The 20,807-nt window shown below is 47.9% G+C and overlaps 1 protein-coding gene across 2 annotated transcripts in view; it reads right to left on the reverse strand.

Moving 5' to 3' along the window:
• Positions 1-20,807, reverse strand: part of LOC146822514 (NACHT, LRR and PYD domains-containing protein 3-like) — a 326,776-nt gene that overhangs the window by 110,497 nt on the left and 195,472 nt on the right. Inside the window, exons 9-10 of one of the 2 annotated variants that reach the window (XM_085613633.1) lie at positions 17,996-18,166; positions 6,690-8,234 (exon numbers count right to left, since the gene is read on the reverse strand). In XM_085613633.1, coding sequence (XP_085469759.1) covers positions 8,048-8,234; positions 17,996-18,166 — 358 coding nt within the window. In that variant the 3' untranslated portion in view covers positions 6,690-8,047. Of the gene's footprint in view, positions 1-6,689; positions 8,235-17,995; positions 18,167-20,807 lie in introns of those variants that run through there. The other variant, XM_085613632.1, reaches the window with a different exon arrangement.

Consider the following 20,807-nt stretch of genomic DNA (forward strand, 5'->3'; position numbering starts at 1 on the left):
GGAAGGCACAGGCATTTATATGTGTAGGGAAGTCAGGATTCTTTTGATGTGCCATCTGGTGATTTATTCAGAAACCAATGTTAGACTTCATGCATTAAAACATCCCTCTTCTATAAATTGTAATCTAGTGAGAGGGGGGCATACGCGTGGACATGAGTAGGGAAGCTTATACTCTGTGATTTGCCATCAGGTGATCCATTCAGAAACTTATGTCCGACTCCATGTATTAAAATATTAAAATATTTTTCCTTTAGGAAGCACAATCAAGCTGGGTTTTGTCCCGTTGGACTGCAGATTGATATCAAATAACTGTTGATAAATCAGTATCTAGACTGTAGGGTATTAAAATGTAGGAGCCCGAGTACAAACAAACCAGTTCAAAATGACCGCCGGTCTGGCAATGTGTTTTGGATTGTACATTTGCACATGTTGGTTCCTGGTAATTTCCCTTTTTTAAACTATATATTTTTTTAAACTATACATATTACAACCAAACAATTGATGTCTTAGTGTATTTTAGGTCCTAAATACACTTTGTTACACTTTTTGCAGCATTTGCAATGCTGAAATTTGACTTTCTATATGTACGGGCACCCCGTTTTAAGATGGCCGCCGCACTAACACCAATCTATGGGTTTCATTGCCGCATCACGTGGTCCCGGGTGCCATTAAAACTACACAGGTGCCGGGGACTGGTGTTCGGGCAGGACGAGAGAAAGCGAAGCGAGCTCACAAATGCGGTCAAGGGGTTCCGGTAGATGGGCTTATGTGAACTGGCCGTTTCCCAGTGTTGGCATATCTTGGTGGCCTTATTAGAGGGTTGGAGAGCTGCAACGTGTTTTTTACGCTTAGAAAGTTGGCTACAGCGCCACTCAAAATTTGCTACATTAAAATGACAGTGCAGCAATAGAGGCGGAGTAGCTGTACCTCTGTTTCATGAGAATAACGGCCGCTATATTAACATAATAATATGCCACCCGAGAAAGCATCTGTTTTTATCATTTGAGGGTCCCGCCATTATTAATAGTGGACAGTGTGCTTAAGGAACAGTGTAATACTTTCACAATGCCGCTATGTGAAGGCACGTGGACTATTACGAATAATACATTGTGTGTGTGATTGCAGGTGGAGACTGACAATTGCAGTCTTCAAAGTGGAACGCGACCCTTTGACGCAGGTTCCTGTACTGAATGTGGTTGTAGGTACGCTAGACACAAGCAACCACTCAGTAATTATATGTCTGGGTGAAAGGGGTTGTGAATTTTAATTGGATGTATGGTTGTTTATGACTGTCACATTCTTCTTTTTAATTTGTCAATAACCACAGACCTGTTGTGAAAAAAGACTGAGGTGAGGATTGGTTCCCCAACAGCCCTGACGAAGTTGCCTAGATGGTTTGGCAACGAAACATATTGGCCTTTGGCAAATAAAAGTGGCCAGAAACATGCTTGCTTTTTAAACTGGAGACGCTCACAACATTGAATAAAGTTTTGCTGAATGTAGTGATATCCCATTTTTAATCTGTTGAGAACTTTGTTCTCTTTGCACGGTTGGGGACGAATGAACACTGAGTAAACTACGGAGGCTCAGTGTTGTCGGTCACACACTTTCTATGTGTTTTTTGAGCTTTCACCTCTGTGGAATTCTAACACACACCTTTTTTCCTTTGCTTTTTTTCTGTGAAGTTTAAGAAAGCAACCAATGATGATAACGTGGGCATACTGGTGAGTAACATCAGGCAGCCCTGTGGGTTTGCGCATGTAAGGTGCTTTCTAACCGTTCCCTCATTTTTTAAATTTCTTTCTCATTTGTTGAGTTTGATATACACATTGATGTGAAGATTCTTTACCACTGTGGTATGTGTATGTGACGTGGTTATTGACAATTTCTTTTTAAATTGGAGCAGCAAGGACTAATCAGTTTGTGGATTGTTTAACGGACCTGTACTGGGAAGGTGTTTTCTAAAGGTTACAGCAACTCCCAGGAGTCTCTAAAGTTTGTGACTGACTGCTCTTGGAGGTCAGACTTAGTTGTGTTTATAATTGATGGAGTGGGCGGTGGTCTGCCTTCTTGGTCCCCCTGTTGCTCCTATTGTTGTTGTGGGTTTGTGGCATAGACTGTAACGGAATCCCATGTGCTGGGGAATCCTTACCCAAACCAACCCCATTGCAGTACACAGCAGGAGCAAGGGCCAATGCCAACTCTGAAGCATAAGCTTGTTTAGCCTTCTCCGAGAAATAACGTGAAAACTCGGGAGAATAACATCCTCAATCAACCTCCGCCAACAAAATATCATAGGAAGAAGTAAGGTTTTCCCAAAAGACCGGTACAAAAGGGGGTGGTGATGGACGGAGCATCAGAACCAATCAAACACTCACACCCAGTCAACAGATCTGGGTTTGATCCATCACCGTTCTTTAGCCCACTCTGCCACCCCAGTTCAGACATGGCCATATGCAAATCAGTCTGACCCTGTGCCTCATGGGAACAGTCCAGCCCGAACTGCCAAGCCATGCCTTCCCTAGACTGGAAACAAGCTTCCTAGGACCGGTTTCTGGCATTACAGCCGTCTTCAGCCAGGCTTGCTTGAATCCAGTGGCAAAGTGAGCAAGGGACTCACGTCTGAGCATACCCTGCCAACTTATGGCGAACAAAGCGGTACAAAAGGGGGTGGTGATGGACGGAGCGTCAGAACCAATCAAACTCTCACACCCAGTCAACAGATCTGGGTTTGATCCATCACCGTTCTTTAGCCCACTCTGCCACCCCAGTTCAGACATGGCCATATGCAAATCAGTCTGACCCTGTGCCTCATGGGAACAGTCCAGCCCAAACTGCCAAGCCAAACCATGCCTTCCCTGGATCGGAAACAAGCTTCCTAGGACCGGTTTCTGGCATTTCAGCCGTCTTCAGCCAGACTTGCTTGAATCCAGTGGCAAAGTGAGCAAGGGACTCATATCTGAGCATACCCTGCCAACTTATGGCGAACAAAGCGGTACAAAAGGGGGTGGTGATGGACGGAGCGTCAGAACCAATCAAACACTCACACCCAGTCAACAGATGTGGGTTTGATCCATCACTGTTCTTTAGCCCACTCTGCCACCCCAGTTCAGACATGGCCATATGCAAATCAGTCTGACCCTGTGCCTCATGGGAACAGTCCTGCCCGAACTGCCAAGCCATGCCTTCCCTGGACGGGAAACAAGCTTCCTAGGACCGGTTTCTGGCATTTCAGCTGTCTTCAGCCAGGCTTGCTCGAATCCAGTGGTAGAGTGAGCAAGGGACTCACGTCTGAGCATACCCTGCCAACTTATGGAGAACAAAGCGGTACAAAAGGGGGTGTGATGGACGGAGCTTCAGAACCAATCAAACACTCACACCCAGTCAACAGATCTGGGTTTGATCCATCACCGTTCTTTAGCCCACTCTGCCACCCCAGTTCAGACATGGCCATATGCAAATCAGTCTGACCCTGTGCCTCATGGGAACAGTCCAGCCCGAACTGCCAAGCCATGCCTTCCCTGGACCGGAAACAAGCTTCCTAGGACCGGTGTCTGGCATTTCAGCCGTCTTCAGCCAGGCTTGCTTGAATCCAGTGGCAAAGTGAGCAAGGGACTCACGTCTGAGCATACCCTGCCAACTTATGGCGAACAAAGCGGTACAAAAGGGGGTGGTGATGGACGGAGCGTCAGAACCAATCAAACACTCACACCCAGTCAACAGATGTGGGTTTGATCCATCACTGTTCTTTAGCCCACTCTGCCACCCCAGTTCAGACATGGCCATATGCAAATCAGTCTGACCCTGTGCCTCATGGGAACAGTCCAGCCCGAACTGCCAAGCCATGCCTTCCCTGGAAGGGAAACAAGCTTCCTAGGACCGGTTTCTGGCATTTCAGCCGTCTTCAGCCAGGCTTGCTCGAATCCAGTGGTAGAGTGAGCAAGGGACTCACGTCTGAGCATACCCTGCCAACTTATGGAGAACAAAGCGGTACAAAAGGGGGTGGTGATGGACGGAGCTTCAGAACCAATCAAACACTCACACCCAGTCAACAGATCTGGGTTTGATCCATCACCGTTCTTTAGCCCACTCTGCCACCCCAGTTCAGACATGGCCATATGCAAATCCGTCTGACCCTGTGCCTCATGAGAACAGTCCAGCCCGAACTGCCAAGCCATGCCTTCCCTGGACCGGAAACAAGCTTCCTAGGACCGGTTTCTGGCATTTCAGCCGTATTCAGCCAGGCTTGCTTGAATCCAGTGGCAAAGTGAGCAAGGGACTCATGTCTGAGCATACCCTGCCAACTAATGGCGAACAAAGCGGTACAAAAGGGGGTGGTGATGGACGGAGCGTCAGAACCAATTAAACACTCACACCCAGTCAACAGATCTGGGTTTGATCCATCACCGTTCTTTAGCCTACTCTGCCACCCCAGTTCAGACATGGCCATTTACAAATCAGTCTGACCCTGTGCCTCATGGGAACAGTCCAGCCCGAACTGCCAAGCCATGCCTTCCCTGGACCATCACCACCCCCTTTTTTACCGCTTTGTCCCAAAAGACCGCCTTATTTGTGCGTTTAATGTCACCTTCAATTTGTAGATCTATTTCATAAAGCCTATCAGGGGTGCATCTCGCGTATCAGCTGTTTCCACTGTAATGAATGTGTCAGTTGCTTTCGCCGCCAGATGCTGGTGGAGTGCCTCCAGCACTATGGTAACTTCTGCCGCGCTGTCGAGGTGCGTTACCGCCCACATCCAACCGTCTGAGGCATACTTCACAGTCAAAACAGCAACTTTTTTCTTTTGAAATGGGGCATGATATGGATGTGGTCCCTCCTGTTTGGTTTTTACATCAAACTGGTGCTGCGGGTCACGTCTTTGTTGCGCAGATTAGCCTTCTCTGCGATCCTGATGTCCCCCTCCACCAAACTGTTGATCCAATGATTCCTGAAAGGAACGAGGATCAGGAACCTGAAACCTCTCGGTTGACTTAATTTTAGAGCGGTCACGCAAATCATATCTATGTCCAGAAGAATCAGGTGGAGGCGAACCTGCACGAGAACGTGGCTTCTTTTGTTGCTGTTGCTGCCGCTGGTTTTTATTCCATGATATTTTAGGAAAGAGCGGATGACCCTCCTTGTCCGGAGGGGGGTTATTTGTACCTGAGTATAAGGTCTTACTCCTGAACTATTGCGACCAAAAGATGTATACACATCTGCAATAATAATCGGCAACTGCCGCTGCCGATCAACGTCTGCCACTGTCGAAAGGTGTTGACGAACTTACAAGCTAACCGCTTCAGCTTTGACATTGGCCAGAATAATATCAGAGACAAAAGGGAACATGCCCTCTAATCTCATCCCCAATTCCAGGGCTGGTCCAGCCCCGTTTTCATCTTGAACCTTTTTGAGAATGCTCGGTAGAACGCTCATGGGGGGGGTTCCAAAGCACAGTGTATACAACGCAGCAAACACCATCCCCCAGGTGGTGCAATCAGCCAAAGTGGGAACGATACCACTCTGTAAACTCATTGTAAGGATTATCTGTTTTTCAACAGGTGTAGTATGGGGAAAACAGCCTCAAGTTGCTCAAACTTTTCTGCCAGCCAGTAAGGGAAATAATCCCTGTTCTGAGGACGCTTGCCCATCACTGAATTAATCATTATGGGACTAATGACAAGACCACCACCATGTCTAGGTGGTTGTGGAGTGGCTCCAGCCGGAGCCATTTGAATATTATGAGGCATAAACTGTATGACAGCTCTAGGTATATGAATCAACGTCATATGTAAATGACATAGCTCTGCGAGAGTAACAGTAACATAATTTAGATGTGGAAACTGGCCACGTGGCCCCATCTACTGATAAGGGGCCTAAACGGACCACAGAAACGGTGAGGAAGGGTGCCATTAAACCATATGGTATGCTCCCAAGCTGTCAACGGAACTTAAAGTACTCGATAAGGACGATAATTCTGTGGAACTGCAGCTGCTGTATAATCATGGAACAAATGATCATTCCCATCCACTGCTGGAAATGTAACCCAAGAATAGAAAACATCGAAGCGGTAAGCTGCATCCGCCTCGACGACAAAGATAATAGTAGCCCCCACATTAGGGACTCCATGTTGAGTCAAATGGGCTGTGACCGCAGTACGGTTATGAGCCGCAATAGAGACCGCCATTATAACAATGAAAAAGGATAAATCAGTAGAACTGTAGCGCAAATCTGGGTTGAGAGAGAGAAAAATAACATTTAAATCTCAAGCTTGAAAAACCTATAACACACAAATATAGGAGGCTAAGCTCTCACACCACAGACGTCTCCGGAAACCGGTGTGAGGGAATGTGGACAAGCACAAGTGCTACTCATGGGTCTTGTGAATAAGTACCAGACCAATCGTTGGTGGCGCCATGTTGCATGGATTCTGCACAAACACAGAACTATGCGCTGGAATATGGGACCTTGGTGTATAGGGACTGGCTCTTCCTACCACCTTAGTACCCACGAGCCCAGGACCGACTAGCTATAGTGTCTCACTTGCACTCCTACACAATTCCCAGAGAAACAAATGATTAGACACCCCAGAACACAACACTCCCATATCTCTCAGGAATCACGGTAACAAGACATACCCTTTCGCTCGCACTGTTGTACTTGTCCACAATAAGATCTGACAGAGACACGAAACAGTTTAAAATATTTATTTTAACTAACGTTCCCTAACATGCAGTATACGGGCCACAACAAGCAGGAAAATGCATAATACAAATATAGTCAGCGTAGCAGCTAGTCCATACATCGTGGAGGGAGATGTCATCATAAAAAAGACAACAGAGAAAAGACTATAGTGACTAACCTCCCTCCCCTTGCTAAGAAGCAGTATTATCATATAATAGAAGATCTCTGGGCTTTGTCAGCAGACCCCATACCTTAGCCTATTGATGGTATCTCTCTATCATAGGTTGTCTCCCTAGAAAGGTCCCTCTCCAAGTGTGTCTCAACTATTTGTGTATTCCAATAAGACCAGAATTTGTTTGTCCAAACAACAGCTTTATCGGTATTTTTTGTCTAAGGGCTTAAGTCTGGCCAGAACAGAATAAAAGGGGCATTGTTGTTCGACCTTGCACATAATGTTCAGTCAAAATTCCATGAACATGCAAAGATCGAACACAGCAATGAGTTCCCATGTGAAAGCAGTCAGTAAAATATTGTGAAAATAAAGACGTGTAGTAACGTGCTCAAAAGCAGCAGGCAAGCTGCAAAGTGCTCATGCTAACTTGGTTAAAAACGACAATGTCCCCAAGGGCCACGTGACAAGAAGTCTGTGAGGGAGCACATCCATAACCTGCAAAAACAACAGGGCTGTGAGGGAGCCCATCTACATCCTGTGAGAGACAACTGGAGTCTGGGAGGGAGCACATAAACATCCTGTGAGAGACAACAGGAGTCTGTGAGGAAGCACATACACATCCTGTGAGAGACAACAGGAGTCTGTGAGGGAGCACATCCACAACCTGAGAGACACAACAGGAGTCTGTGAGGGAGCACATACACATCCTGTGAGAGACAACAGGAGTCTGTGAGGGAGCACATACACAACCTGCAAAAACAACAGGCCTATGAGGGAGCATATCTACATCCTATGAGAGACAACTGGAGTCTGGGAGGGAGCACATACACATCCTGTGAGAGACAACAGGAGTCTGTGAGGGAGCACATAAACATCCTGTCAGAGGCAACAGGAGTCTGTGAGGGAGCACATATACATCCTGTGAGAGACAACAAGAGTCTGCGAGAGAGCACATAAATATCCTGTGAGAGACAACAGGAGTCTGTGAGGGAGCACATACACATCCTGAGAAAAACAACAGGAGTCTGTGAGGGAGCACATCAACATCCTGTGAGAGACAACGGGAGTCTGTGAGGGAGCATATCAACATCCTGTGAGAGACAACAGGAATATGTGAGGGAGCACATACACATCCTGTGAGAGACAGCAGGAGTCTGTGAGGGAGCACATACACATCCTGTGAGACACAACAGGTTATGCAAAAACAACTGAAGTCTGTGAGGGAGCACATACAAATCCTGTGAGAGACAACAGGGTATGCAAAAACAACAGGAGCCTGTGAAGGAGCACATTGACACCCTGCAACCGGCAAAAGCTCTCTGTGAGGGAGCACACACAGCCTGGGAGAGACAACAGGCCTGTGCGGGAGCACATCCACAACCTGCAGAAAACAAAAGGAGTGTATGAGGGAGCATATTCACATCCCATGAGAGAGAACATGACTTTGTGAGGGAGCACACACACATCCTGGTTGAGACAACAGGAGTTTGTTGAGGAGCACATGCATATCCTGCAAGAGACAGTATACATTTGTGATGGAGTACACACACATCCTGTGAGAGACAAGTGGACTCTGCGAGGGAGCACACACGCATTCTGTGAGAGAAAAGTGGACACTGCGAGGGAGCATACAAGCATTGTGTGAGAGACAAGTGGACTCTGTGAGGGAGCACACACACATCCTGTGAGAGACAAGTGGACTATGTGATGAAGCACATTGATATTGTGCCAGAAATAACAGGCCCTGTGAGAGACTACATGACTTCATGAGGGAGCACACACTTCATGCAAGAGGCAACAGTACTCTGTGAGGGAGCACACACATCATGCAAGAGGCAACAGTACTCTGTGAGGGAGCCTTGCACATACTGCAAGAGGCAACAGTACATTGTGAGGAGCACACACATCATGCAAGAGGCAACAGTACTCTGTGAGGGAATCTTGCACATACTGCAAGAGGCAACAGTTCTCTGTGAGGTAGCACACACATCATGCAAGAGGCAACAGTAGTCTGCGAGGGAGCCTTGCACATACTGCAAGAGGCAACGGTACTCTATGAGGGAACCTTGCACATACTGTAAGAGGCAACAGTACTCTGTGAGGGAGCACACACATCATGCAAGAGGCAACAGTACTATGTGAGAGAGCACACACATCATGCAAGAGGCAATAGTACTCTGTGAGGGAGCACACACATCATGCAAGAGGCAACAGTACTCTGTGAGGGAGCACACGCATCATGCAAGAGGCAACATTACTCTGTGAGGGAGCCTTGCACATACTGCAAGAGGCAACAGTACTCTGTGAGGGAGCACCCACATCATGCAAGAGGCAACAGTACTCTGTGAGGGAGCACACATATCATGCAAGAGGCAACAGCACTCTGTGAGGGAGCCTTGCACATACTGCAAGAGGCAACAGTACTCTGTGAGGAGCACACACATCATGCAAGAGGCAACAGTACCCTCTGAGGAAGCACACACATCATGCAAGAGGCAACAGTACTCTGTGAGGGAGTCTTGCACATACTGCAGAGGCAACAGTACTCTGTGAGGGAGCACACACATCATGCAAGAGGCAACAGTACTCTGTGAGGGAACACACATCATGCAAGAGGCAACAGTACTCTGTGAGGGAGCCTTGCACATACTGCAAGAGGCAACAGTACTCTATGAGGGAGCCTTGCACATACTGCAAGAGGCACCAGTACTCTGTGAGGGAGCACACACATCATGCAAGAGGCAACTGTACTCTGTGAGGGAACACACATCATGCAAGAGGCAACAGTACTCTGTGAGGGAGCCTTGCACATACTGCAAGAGGCAACAGTACTCTGTGAGGAGCACACACATCATGCAAGAGGCAACAGTACCCTGTGAGGAAGCACACACATTATGCAAGTGGCAACAGTACTCTATGAGGGAGTCTTGCACATACTGCAAGAGGCAACAGTACTCTGTGAGGGAGCACACACATCATGCAAGAGGCAACCTTAGTCTGTGAGGGAGTGCACACATCATGCAAGAGGCAACAGTACTCTGTGAGGGAGCCTTGCACATACTGCAAGAGGCAACAGTACTCTGTGAGGGAGCACACACATCATGCAAGACGCAACAGTACTCTGTGAGGGAGCACACACATCATGCAAGAGGCAACAGTACTCTGTGAGGGAGTCTTGCACATACTGCAAGACGCAACAGTACTCTGTGAGGGAGCACACACGTCATGGAAGAGGCAATAGTACTTTGTGAGGGAGCACACACATCATGCAAGAGGCAACAGTAGTCTGTGAGGGAGCCTTGCACATACTGCAAGAGGCAACAGTACTCTGTGAGGGAGCACATACATCATGCAAGAGGCAACAGTAGTCTGTGAGAGAGAACACATATCATGCAAGAGGCAACAGTACTCTGTGAGGGCACACACACATCATGCAAGAGACAACAGTACTCTGTGAGGGAGCCTTGCACATACTGCAAGAGGCAACAGTACTCTATGAGGGAGCCTTGCACATACTGCAAGAGGCACCAGTACTCTGTGAGGGAGCACACACATCATGCAAGAGGCAACTGTACTCTGTGAGGGAACACACATCATGCAAGAGGCAACAGTACTCTGTGAGGGAGCCTTGCACATACTGCAAGAGGCAACAGTACTCTGTGAGGAGCACACACATCATGCAAGAGGCAACAGTACCCTGTGAGGAAGCACACACATTATGCAAGTGGCAACAGTACTCTGTGAGGGAGTCTTGCACATACTGCAAGAGGCAACAGTACTCTGTGAGGGAGCACACACATCATGCAAGAGGCAACCTTAGTCTGTGAGGGAGTGCACACATCATGCAAGAGGCAACAGTACTCTGTGAGGGAGCCTTGCACATACTGCAAGAGGCAACAGTACTCTGTGAGGGAGCACACACATCATGCAAGACGCAACAGTACTCTGTGAGGGAGCACACACATCATGCAAGAGGCAACAGTACTCTGTGAGGGAGTCTTGCACATACTGCAAGACGCAACAGTACTCTGTGAGGGAGCACACACGTCATGGAAGAGGCAATAGTACTTTGTGAGGGAGCACACACATCATGCAAGAGGCAACAGTAGTCTGTGAGGGAGCCTTGCACATACTGCAAGAGGCAACAGTACTCTGTGAGGGAGCACATACATCATGCAAGAGGCAACAGTAGTCTGTGAGAGAGAACACATATCATGCAAGAGGCAACAGTACTCTGTGAGGGCACACACACATCATGCAAGAGACAACAGTACTCTGTGAGGGAGCCTTGCACATACTGCAAGAGGCAACAGTACTCTGTTAGGGAGCACACACATCATGCAAGAGGCAACAGTAGTCTGTGAGCGAGCACCCATATCATGCAAGCGGCAACAGTACTCTGTGATGGAGCCTTGCACATACTGCAAGAAGCAACAGTACTCTGTGAGGGAGCACACACACATCCTGTGAGAGACAAGTGGACTCTGTGATGAAGCACATTGATATTGTGCCAGAAATAACAGGCCCTGTGAGAGACTACATGACTTCATGAGGGAGCACACACTTCATGCAAGAGGCAACAGTACTCTGTGAGGGAGCACACACGTCATGCAAGAGGTGACAGTACTCTATGAGGGAGTCTTGCACATACTGCAAGAGGCAACAGCACTCTGTGAGGGAGCACACACATCATGCAAGAGGCAACAGTAGTCTGTGAGGGAGCACACACATCATGCAAGAGGCAACAGTACTCTGTGAGGGAGCCTTGCACATACTGCAAGACGCAACAGTACTCTGTGAGGGAGCACACACGTCATGGAAGAGGCAACAGTACTCTGTGAGGGAGCACACACATCATGCAAGAGGCAACAGTAGTCTGTGAGGGAGCCTTGCACATACTGCAAGAGGCAACAGTACTCTGTGAGGGAGCACATACATCATGCAAGAGGCAACAGTAGTCTGTGAGAGAGCACACATATCATGCAAGAGGCAACAGTACTCTGTGAGGGCACACACACATCATGCAAGAGGCAACGGTACTTCGTGAGGGAGCACACACATCATGCAAGAGGCAACAGTAGTCTGTGAGGGAGCACACACATCATGCAAGAGGCAACAGTACTCTGTGAGGGATCCTTGCACATACTGCAAGAGGCAACAGTACTCTGTGAGGAAGCACACACATCATGCAGGAAGCAACAGTACTCTGTGAGGGAGCACACACATCATGCAAGAGACAACAGTACTCTGTGAGGGAGCACACACATCATGCAAGAGGCAACAATACTCTGTGAGGGAGCACACACATCATGCAAGAGACAACAGTATTTTGTGAGAGAGCCTTGCACATACTGCAAGAGGCAACAGTACTCTGTGAGGGAGCACACACATCATGCAAGAGGCAACAGTACTCTGTGAGGGAGCACACACATTGTGCAAGAGGCAACAGTACTCTGTGAGGTAGCACACACATCATGCAAGAGGCAACAGTACTCTGTGAGGGAGCCTTGCACATACTGCAAGAGGCAACAGTACTCTGTGAAGGAGCACACACATCATGAAAGAGGCAACAGTACACTGTGAGGAGGCACACACATCATGCAAGAGGCAACAGTACTCTGTGAGGGAGCCTTGCACATACTGCAAGATGCAACAGTACTCTGTGAGGGAGCACACACGTCATGGAAGAGGCAATAGTACTTTGTGAGGGAGCACACACATCATGCAAGAGGCAACAGTAGTCTGTGAGGGAGCCTTGCACATACTGCAAGAGGCAACAGTACTCTGTGAGGGAGCACATACATCATGCAAGAGGCAACAGTAGTCTGTGAGAGAGCACACATATCATGCAAGAGGCAACAGTACTTCGTGAGGGAGCACACACATCATGCAAGAGGCAACAGTAGTCTGTGCGGGAGCACACACATCATGCAAGAGGCAACAGTAGTCTGTGAGAGAGCACACATATCATGCAAGAGGCAACAGTACTTCGTGAGGGAGCACACACATCATGCAAGAGGCAGTAGTACTCTGTGAGGGAGCACACACATCATGCAAGAGGCAACAGTAGTCTGTGAGGGAGCACACACATCATACAAGAGGCAACAGTAGTCTGTGAGGGAGCACACACATCATGCAAGAGGCAACAGTACTCTGAGGGAGCACACACATCCTGCAAGAGAGAGCAGGAAAGTGATGCAGCATCTTACCTTTCTAATCCATTTATTTTTTAGCCCCTGGTAGATATAGAATGAGCCTGAAACCTTTCTTGGGTCCCCCCTTTCTGATTAATAAGTATATTGAAAAGATGCCTCTCCTTCTTTAGGGGAATAGAACATGCTCCCTTTGCTCTCTTTTTAGCACTGAGGCCTTCTCTTTGTTTAGCTTTACCAGCTGATGTTTGTACAACAACGTCAGTGGTACAGAAAGAGGGGCTTTGAAAGGAGACAGTATCCATCTCAACCAAACGTCAGCTCCCTCTTGTCACTTGGGATACTTTGCCTCTCCTTGAAAATTCAATAAATGCAGTTCCCCAGTGGAGTGAGTAGGGCTGAGGACTGGAGGAGGTGGAGACAGAAGCCCTTGTCTGGAAGGGGTTGGTAGTTATCAAAAACATCAGAAAATTGGCCCTGATTAGAGGACTTCATTCTGGAGTCCCATCTCTGATGGGAAGTGGACCATTGGAGTTTGAGCGGTTGAGGTTTGAATGACCTACAAGGGGACTTAACCCTCTGACGCTGCTGAATTGGCGATATTTGTGGCAGAACTGCGACTTGAAGAATAACTTATGCTTTACCATCCTTAATGCCTTGACAATCAACAGCTCATTCTCCATCCGCAGCATCTCCTCCCGTGCTGGCCAAGGGAGCAGAGTTTAGAAATGGAAGAGATGGAATTTGTAGCTGATTATCAGGCCTCACAGCCATGATGGTCCTCTAAGAGGGATCCCAGGGCAGCTGTGCTGAGTCCACAGCTGCTCTGATCACTTGAGTAGACAGGAGGAGACCTTCCAGAACCACATCCAAGAAGTTCTGCTTGCGTCTTTGGGAAGATCGTCTGCAACTTCTGCACAGTTTCCCTCCGGGAACCATAGCCTCTTCCGAGCATGGCTGCCATGCTAGGCTCTTGAAGGGCTCTAGAGGCTGCCCTGCACAATTCTCTCTCCTCTCTGCATCTATTCTTTTGCCCTTTTGTAGTGGGGATCAGATGTTTGTGGAGCAAATGCATGCTATTTTCTTACAGCTGATACTATAACTGTGTCAACCTTTGGGTCCACAAATAGGAAGACAGGATCCTACTGTCCCCCCTTCTTTAAGGTGCAGCAGCGCTTACCCAGAGGACCTGCTATTCCGGTACCCCAATGACCTCCTGCCCGTACCTCAACCTCCTTCCTTGTCTGGTTAACACACATATACAAGTAGGAGGAATAGGGTCTGGGAGTTGGTTTATATCTTCCCTGCGCGGCCACATCGCAGACATCTGGAAGGTTGATGGAAGGTCAGGCTTGGTCGATGTATGCTGGTCCTTGGTCGTGGAGGGCCTTGTAGGCGTGTGTCAGCAGCCTTTGGGTCCTTACATAGGAAGGCAGGATCCTGCTCAGGGAGTCTGTATTTTTCATGAGCGGAGGTATCACTGCCTTTGTCACACCCAGTGTTGTGAATGTTTCCTCCGTCCTCTCCAACAGACCTTGTACTAGTGGTAGAGGTCTGGTCTGGTGCTGCCTTTGGCTGCAGTGCTTCCATGATCACCGATGCCGGAGTGTGAGGAGACTCCGAAGAGATGTTGAGTATCCATGCACCATGTACCAATACATCAATCAAGCATTCAATCAGCAAAGATATCTGTAAAGTGCACAGCGGCTTCATCAGAAGTGTCCTGACACTCACAGCTTAGAGAGACTGACTTCAAGTCATTACAGAGCAGATGGGGCTAGTCTTTCTAAAAACTAAAGGTTTTTAGTTCCTCACAAGAAACCCTCTGCAGGCCCCAGCATGCTCCAGAACTACCTGCCCATCTCACAGCTTCCATTCCCTGCCAAAGTTCTGGTGAAGGCCCTCAACCTCCAATTTACCAAATACCTGGAAAGAAATAACCTGCTGGACCCCTCACAATCAGGTTTCAGAACCAAACACAGCACCGAAACAGCCCTAATCACCACAACTGATGACATCTGTATCTTGCTTGACAGAGGAGAATCAGCCGTCCTGCTCTTGCTTGACCTCTCCACAGCCTTCAACACCATCTTCCACCACACACTGATCAATCGACTGTCCCAGATCGGAATCAGAGACCATGCACTCAGATGGATAGCATCCTTTATCACGGGTTGGACCCAGAGTATCTGCCTCCCCTCCTCACCTCACAACCCAAGCACACCATCCGAAGCATCTCTCAAGATTCATCACTCAGCCTAACCCTTTTCAACATCTATGTGACACAACTCGCCAACATCTTCCGATCCCATGACATCAACATTATCTTTTACGCCGATGACACTGAACTAGTCCTTTCGCTCTCAGAGGACCCCGCCTAGATGAAGACCAACTTCCACAACCGTCTGAAGAACGTCGCAGCCCGGGTGAAGGACAACTGCCTGAAGCTCAACACGGAAAAAAACAAAGTCCTGATCTTTGGCAGACAAACCACACTCTGGAACGACTCCTGGTGGCATCAGAACTTGTACTCACCCCCAAGCCAAAAGACCATCCGCAACCTCAGAGGCAGACCTACGGAGGTTATCTGGGGAGCATTCCACAGTTTGGACATCAGAAATGTAAAGGAACTGCCTCCCCATCTAACCTTAGAACATTTTGGGACCTGCATCAGACGAAGGTTATTAGACGTGAGCGATCTGCATTGCTTATATCGGAGAAATCTGTTTCTCAGATAAGGGCCTTCACCTGTGAAAGCTGCTAATGCCAGGGTCAGGGCTTTAAATCTGATGCCCCTAGTAACAGGCAGCCGGTGGAGCTGCTTCAGATGGGGCAAAATAGACTGACGAAGAGGAACCCTCGGGATATGTCTTGCAGCTGCATTTTGAATGATTTGAAGTCTTTGAATTAGAAAAGCAGGACGGTTCAAATAGATAATATTAGCATTGTCCATGCGGGAGGTTACCAAGGTGTGAACCACGGCTCTTAGCATAGCCTCGGGTTCCAGGTGCAGCAGCTTCTTTAATGTTTTAAGTTTAGCGATACAGACAGATGATACATGCTTAATTTTAGTTTAAAAAGAAAGGGTCATATCACATTATAGTCTCAAACTTCTAGAAGAAGAGTCAGGAGCATTTTACAAGACCAAGATGTAATCCACTAGTGAGAGTCTCAACGAGAGCTGATGCTAGCAGTTGGAGTCTATGATGTAAGTGTTTCACTATTCCTTTCTTCAAACAATCTGTTAGGAACTATGGAAGGGGTTCTTTTCGTCTTAGGTTTGTTGGGTGGTTGATGTTCCTCTATGTCACGCGGCAGATCTGTACGATGAAGCTGTAAAGGAGGATGAAGGATCACCGATGGAGTAAGTGGCCTTGGAGACCAACAGGGAGAAGGAGCCCTCTTCTGGATCTGTCTGGAGAACAAAACTGCTTTTGTAGATGGCAGTGGAGGTAGCTGGAGAGGAGCTAGTGCCGTTTGAAGTTGGTCTTCTGTAAGAAACCTGAAGGACGTTGGCCCAAAATGCATCAGGGTTGCAGCTGGTGTAAGAGACAGTCAGACATTTTGTAGTAGTACTCCCCGATGAATGAGTCGATGAGTCTTGTGATGTCTTCTCTGTTTTTAAGAGTTTTTGGACACTATGGAACACAAATCACACTTTTCGATGGCGTGAGAAGCTGAGAGACCAACCACAGACTATTGGTGGGAGGCAGAAGAGGCACTTTCCAAAGAGGTGAAGGCACTGTGACTGCAAAATGTGACCCAAAAAAGCCAAAGAAAGCTTTCAAAAGCTTGTCTGAGATGGGAGATGTTGTGACTTTCTGTGAATTTCTATTAGGAAATCTGCAGAGCAGTTGGGTAAAAAAAACAATAGTGCTCCAAGATTCTAGTCTCATGAGCCAGAAAAAGAGCTCCTTGAAGCAGCTGCTGCTACTTGGTATCAGAGGATGCGGAAGCCCCTGAGTCTTAAGGTCTCAGGGCGCTCTTCAGTTATGTCAGGGAGAAGCAGACCTGCGTGCCTTTTTCTTCCTTTTTTCAAATAATTAAATGCAGTGTGATACAAGGAAAAAGTGTGAATTACTTCTAGGTGCTGCATGCAGTTTTATAGGAGTTATTTTCTCTTCATGATTGGGAACAGTGGTAAAAAGGTGGAAAAGCTTGCTTTTGATAGAGATAGTAGGGAACTTGTGGAAATGCTGGACTGTTCACCTTTCCCACACTTATGGAATTAAAATATTCTGCGGTCCCCTCCATGCAGCGGGGAATTATGCTGAATTGTATCACTTCAATGAAGATCCCTACGATGCCGAACCAGAACATCGGGTAAGTAACCGCCCTTACTCTACTCTACGGCCGGACTGGCCACGCGGTCACCCGGGCATGTTCCCTTTCTGCTGCAGGCTTGGGGCTGCTCTCAGAGCAGGATAGCCTACACACACACACATTCTCTCACTCCTGGTATGCTCTACTACCTCTTTGGGGTACACAAACACACATGGAGAAGTGTGGCTCAATGGTTAGAGCGGCAGACCCTGATGCAGAGGTCTGGCCCGGGACCAGGGTTCAATTCCCGCTTCGGTGGGTCTTGGGCTCAATTTCCTCGGACCTGTTAATTCTAGTCTCGGTGCCTATTCTAATCATGGGTCCCACTCTGCAACTCTGGGCAATAGCTTGCTTAATCTCCACAACGGCCCCAACAGTGCTGGGATGCCTGGCTTCACCTTGGGGGTGCCCAGAAGTGGACATTTCACAGGGAAAAACCAGGAAGGGTTCCACAGCGGTATGAGTACAGCGCCAGGACACCCCAGGGTAACAGTGCGCTATACAAGTACAACACATTTATATTTACATTTACATAGAAAGAACAACCGTAAATGTGGCGCCCGGTGACCCACATGCGCGCTTTTGAGCTGAAGAGTGAAGTTGTAGAAGTCAGCACCAAGGACATGCTAGAAACAGCTATGCCAGCGGCCACGTCAGCCCTACTTACTCTAGAGTCTGTATCCTGCAGGCCGGATGCTTCAGCCCTTCGCACAGCTGTCGCACTGCTGAACCCTGCAGTGAATTTCCACCCAGGTTCAGCGCCGTGAGGGACGATGATGTTCCAAGCATGGAGGACAAATCTGCAAAGGAGGACCCTGTGAGGGAGCAGCTCCTGAGCCTGTGGGAGGAGGACACGCAGAGTTACGAAAGGTGGGCAGCATGAGGTTAGTAGTACATTCCATCCATAAGTTACCAACCAGCAGTCTCAGATCAGCCAACTCCCACCCCTTCTTCCACCCACAATCAAACAAAAGTTTTAAGACAGTGGTGTATAAAGCATCAAGGTTTCAGATCAGGGATTCTTAACCTGAGGTCCGGGGCACCCGGGGGTCCACCAAGCCCACTCAGAGCATCAGCGACTGCTTAGAAAATTAAATAATAATAACAGATTATTAAAGTGCATAATGTAAAAAGTTAGTATCCTCAGACTGATTCGTCAGAGCAGTGCAAGTGCATCAAACGGAATATAGTATGGAAAATGAGTGGCCTCAATTAAACTTAGAAAAGCTCTAACGTTCCCATGAAAAAGTGTTTTTCTTTTTTTATATACATTTCTGACAATTCTATCATTTTGTATATTTGTTTGATGGATGCTTGTTTGTTTCTGTATTTTTGTATGATGTTTTACTGTTCAAATAATTAAAAGTGCTCAAGACGGGGTCCCGGCTTCCAGTAATGACTCATTTGGGGTCCCCAGATTCCAATAGTGATTTAGTGGAGGTTCACAAAAGTCACAAGGTTAAGAACCACTGTTTTAGAACATTTGTTTCTTTGTCTGTGGGGGGTGGGGTCAAAGTAAACATACATTCTCTCCAAAAGCCACCATGCCACTACTCTTTAATGATATTTTAGGTCTGTCTACCATCAGCTCTCGCAGTCTGTGAAACACATCAACACAACAAACATCAATGTATGTACTGTGTATAGAGAGCGGCAGCCCCCCCTCCAGGCTGCAGCGGGGCTGACGTGCACCAGATTGTGAGGTACCTCCCCTCAATTAAGATGCCGACAGTTAACTTTGGCCTCTGGCAGTCACATCTACCAGCTACCTAGAAAGTATTAAGAGCCGTGTACTGCACGGGGAAGCAATGACTGGTAACACGGTCACAGCTAGTAGGTCTCTCTCCATCACAGATTTTTTTTTTAAACAAACGGTAAATCCTCACGCGGCGGTCATGCCACTACGCTTGCCCTTGTGTTTCTTTTCACTTTTCTCAGCCTCATGGGTATCGTGCCTTCTTTTCAGCTACCTCCCTGCCTTTGCTCTCATATTAAATTCTTACTTTTTGGATATCTAATATGAGTGAGTGATCTAATATCAACGTTATAACTAGGCTTTCCTATTATTTTTGGTAAATTCTGGTGGGGTTTTTTCAGTGTTTTCAAGTGATTTCAATACCTTAAAAAAACAGTGGTTATCAGTGGTTACACATTTTCGTGCCATTAAAAACTACAGAAACAGTGTTTTTCAGGTGTTTATGGAACGTTTTGCTTTTATTATTGCTTGCTTTCTGCACTGATAGCGCATGGTATATAGACAGTGTATATGAGGTCCAAATAGATTTTTGAAAATTAAACTTATTGTAGTACACAATTGTGAGGGACCCTTTTCCCCGAACCCCAAACCCTCCCGTGTACCACCCGGATTACCTCCTTTACGGAGTTCTCCCTTCCCGGACACGCCAAACAACATGATCTCCAAAGAGTCTGTGACAACGACGACCCCGCCCTTCTCTCTCTTACAGGGTCTAATCCGATGTGACGACAGACCGGAAGGATTCGACCGGTACCCCGGAAGTCCCTCCCCCTCCCAGGTGGACGACAACAGAAAAGGCGGAATTGAGAAGAATGAAGGAGTCGGAAGATCGTGGCAGGAACTCTCGACTGGCGATACGGAGGAAGGAGAAGACGGAAGTGGAGACCTCGAGGAATGGTCGGAAGACTGGTGGAGTCCTCCGGAGGTAGCTGAAGAGCGGCCGTAACTCAAAGGAGAGTTACGGCGGAGCGTGTGAGTACCTTCCCCCATATTCTAGCTCACTAGGTACGCTGTGTAAAACCATAGAAGCCCCTTGTATATAGACTCCCTCACTTCTACAGTCACGTCCAACCACCTTGTAAATACTATAGAGCACTGTTTACACTATAAGTCCTGTTTCTCACAACCCTTTCAGAGCACCCTTTCCAGCACTAAGTCTTGTCCTTTCCATCCTCGACCCGTTTCTTTCCCCCCCCTCACGGTCCGTTTCCTCTTCATCACATTGTGGGTCTCGGGGGACGGTATCTTCCGCAGAATCCCTGCAGGACTGACGGCTCCTCTGTTTGTTTCTCTTTCGGTCCTCCGAGGAACACCTACCCCGGTCTACCACCGCCGAAGAGCGCCAAGAGCGGGAAGCGTACCAGAAGCACCGACAGTGACGACCGAGACGAGAACCATCACCCCGTTTCCCGTGACTCTCAACCCTATACTGGAACTTGTGTATATTAAAGAAACGCACTATAGCCCACTATATCTGGCCTCCTCGTCTGTTATTCCAGCCCGCCACACCCCCACGACCACAGGTGGTGTCAGAAGTGGGATCCGCTGGAGACATGGAGGCCGTAATGCAGAGGATGGCTGCCTCCCAAGAACAACTCGGGAACCTGATGGAGCGCTTCCTAAAAACTGCCGAAGACGACCGAGGGCAGCTCCATGACGTCCTGAAAGGCCAGGGAAACACCCACGAACAGGCACTGGGTAAACTGACCACGGTTTTGGAGCA

The sequence above is a fragment of the Triturus cristatus genome, chromosome 6 (assembly GCF_964204655.1).
Source record: "Triturus cristatus chromosome 6, aTriCri1.1, whole genome shotgun sequence".
Lineage (NCBI taxonomy): Eukaryota > Metazoa > Chordata > Amphibia > Caudata > Salamandridae > Triturus > Triturus cristatus.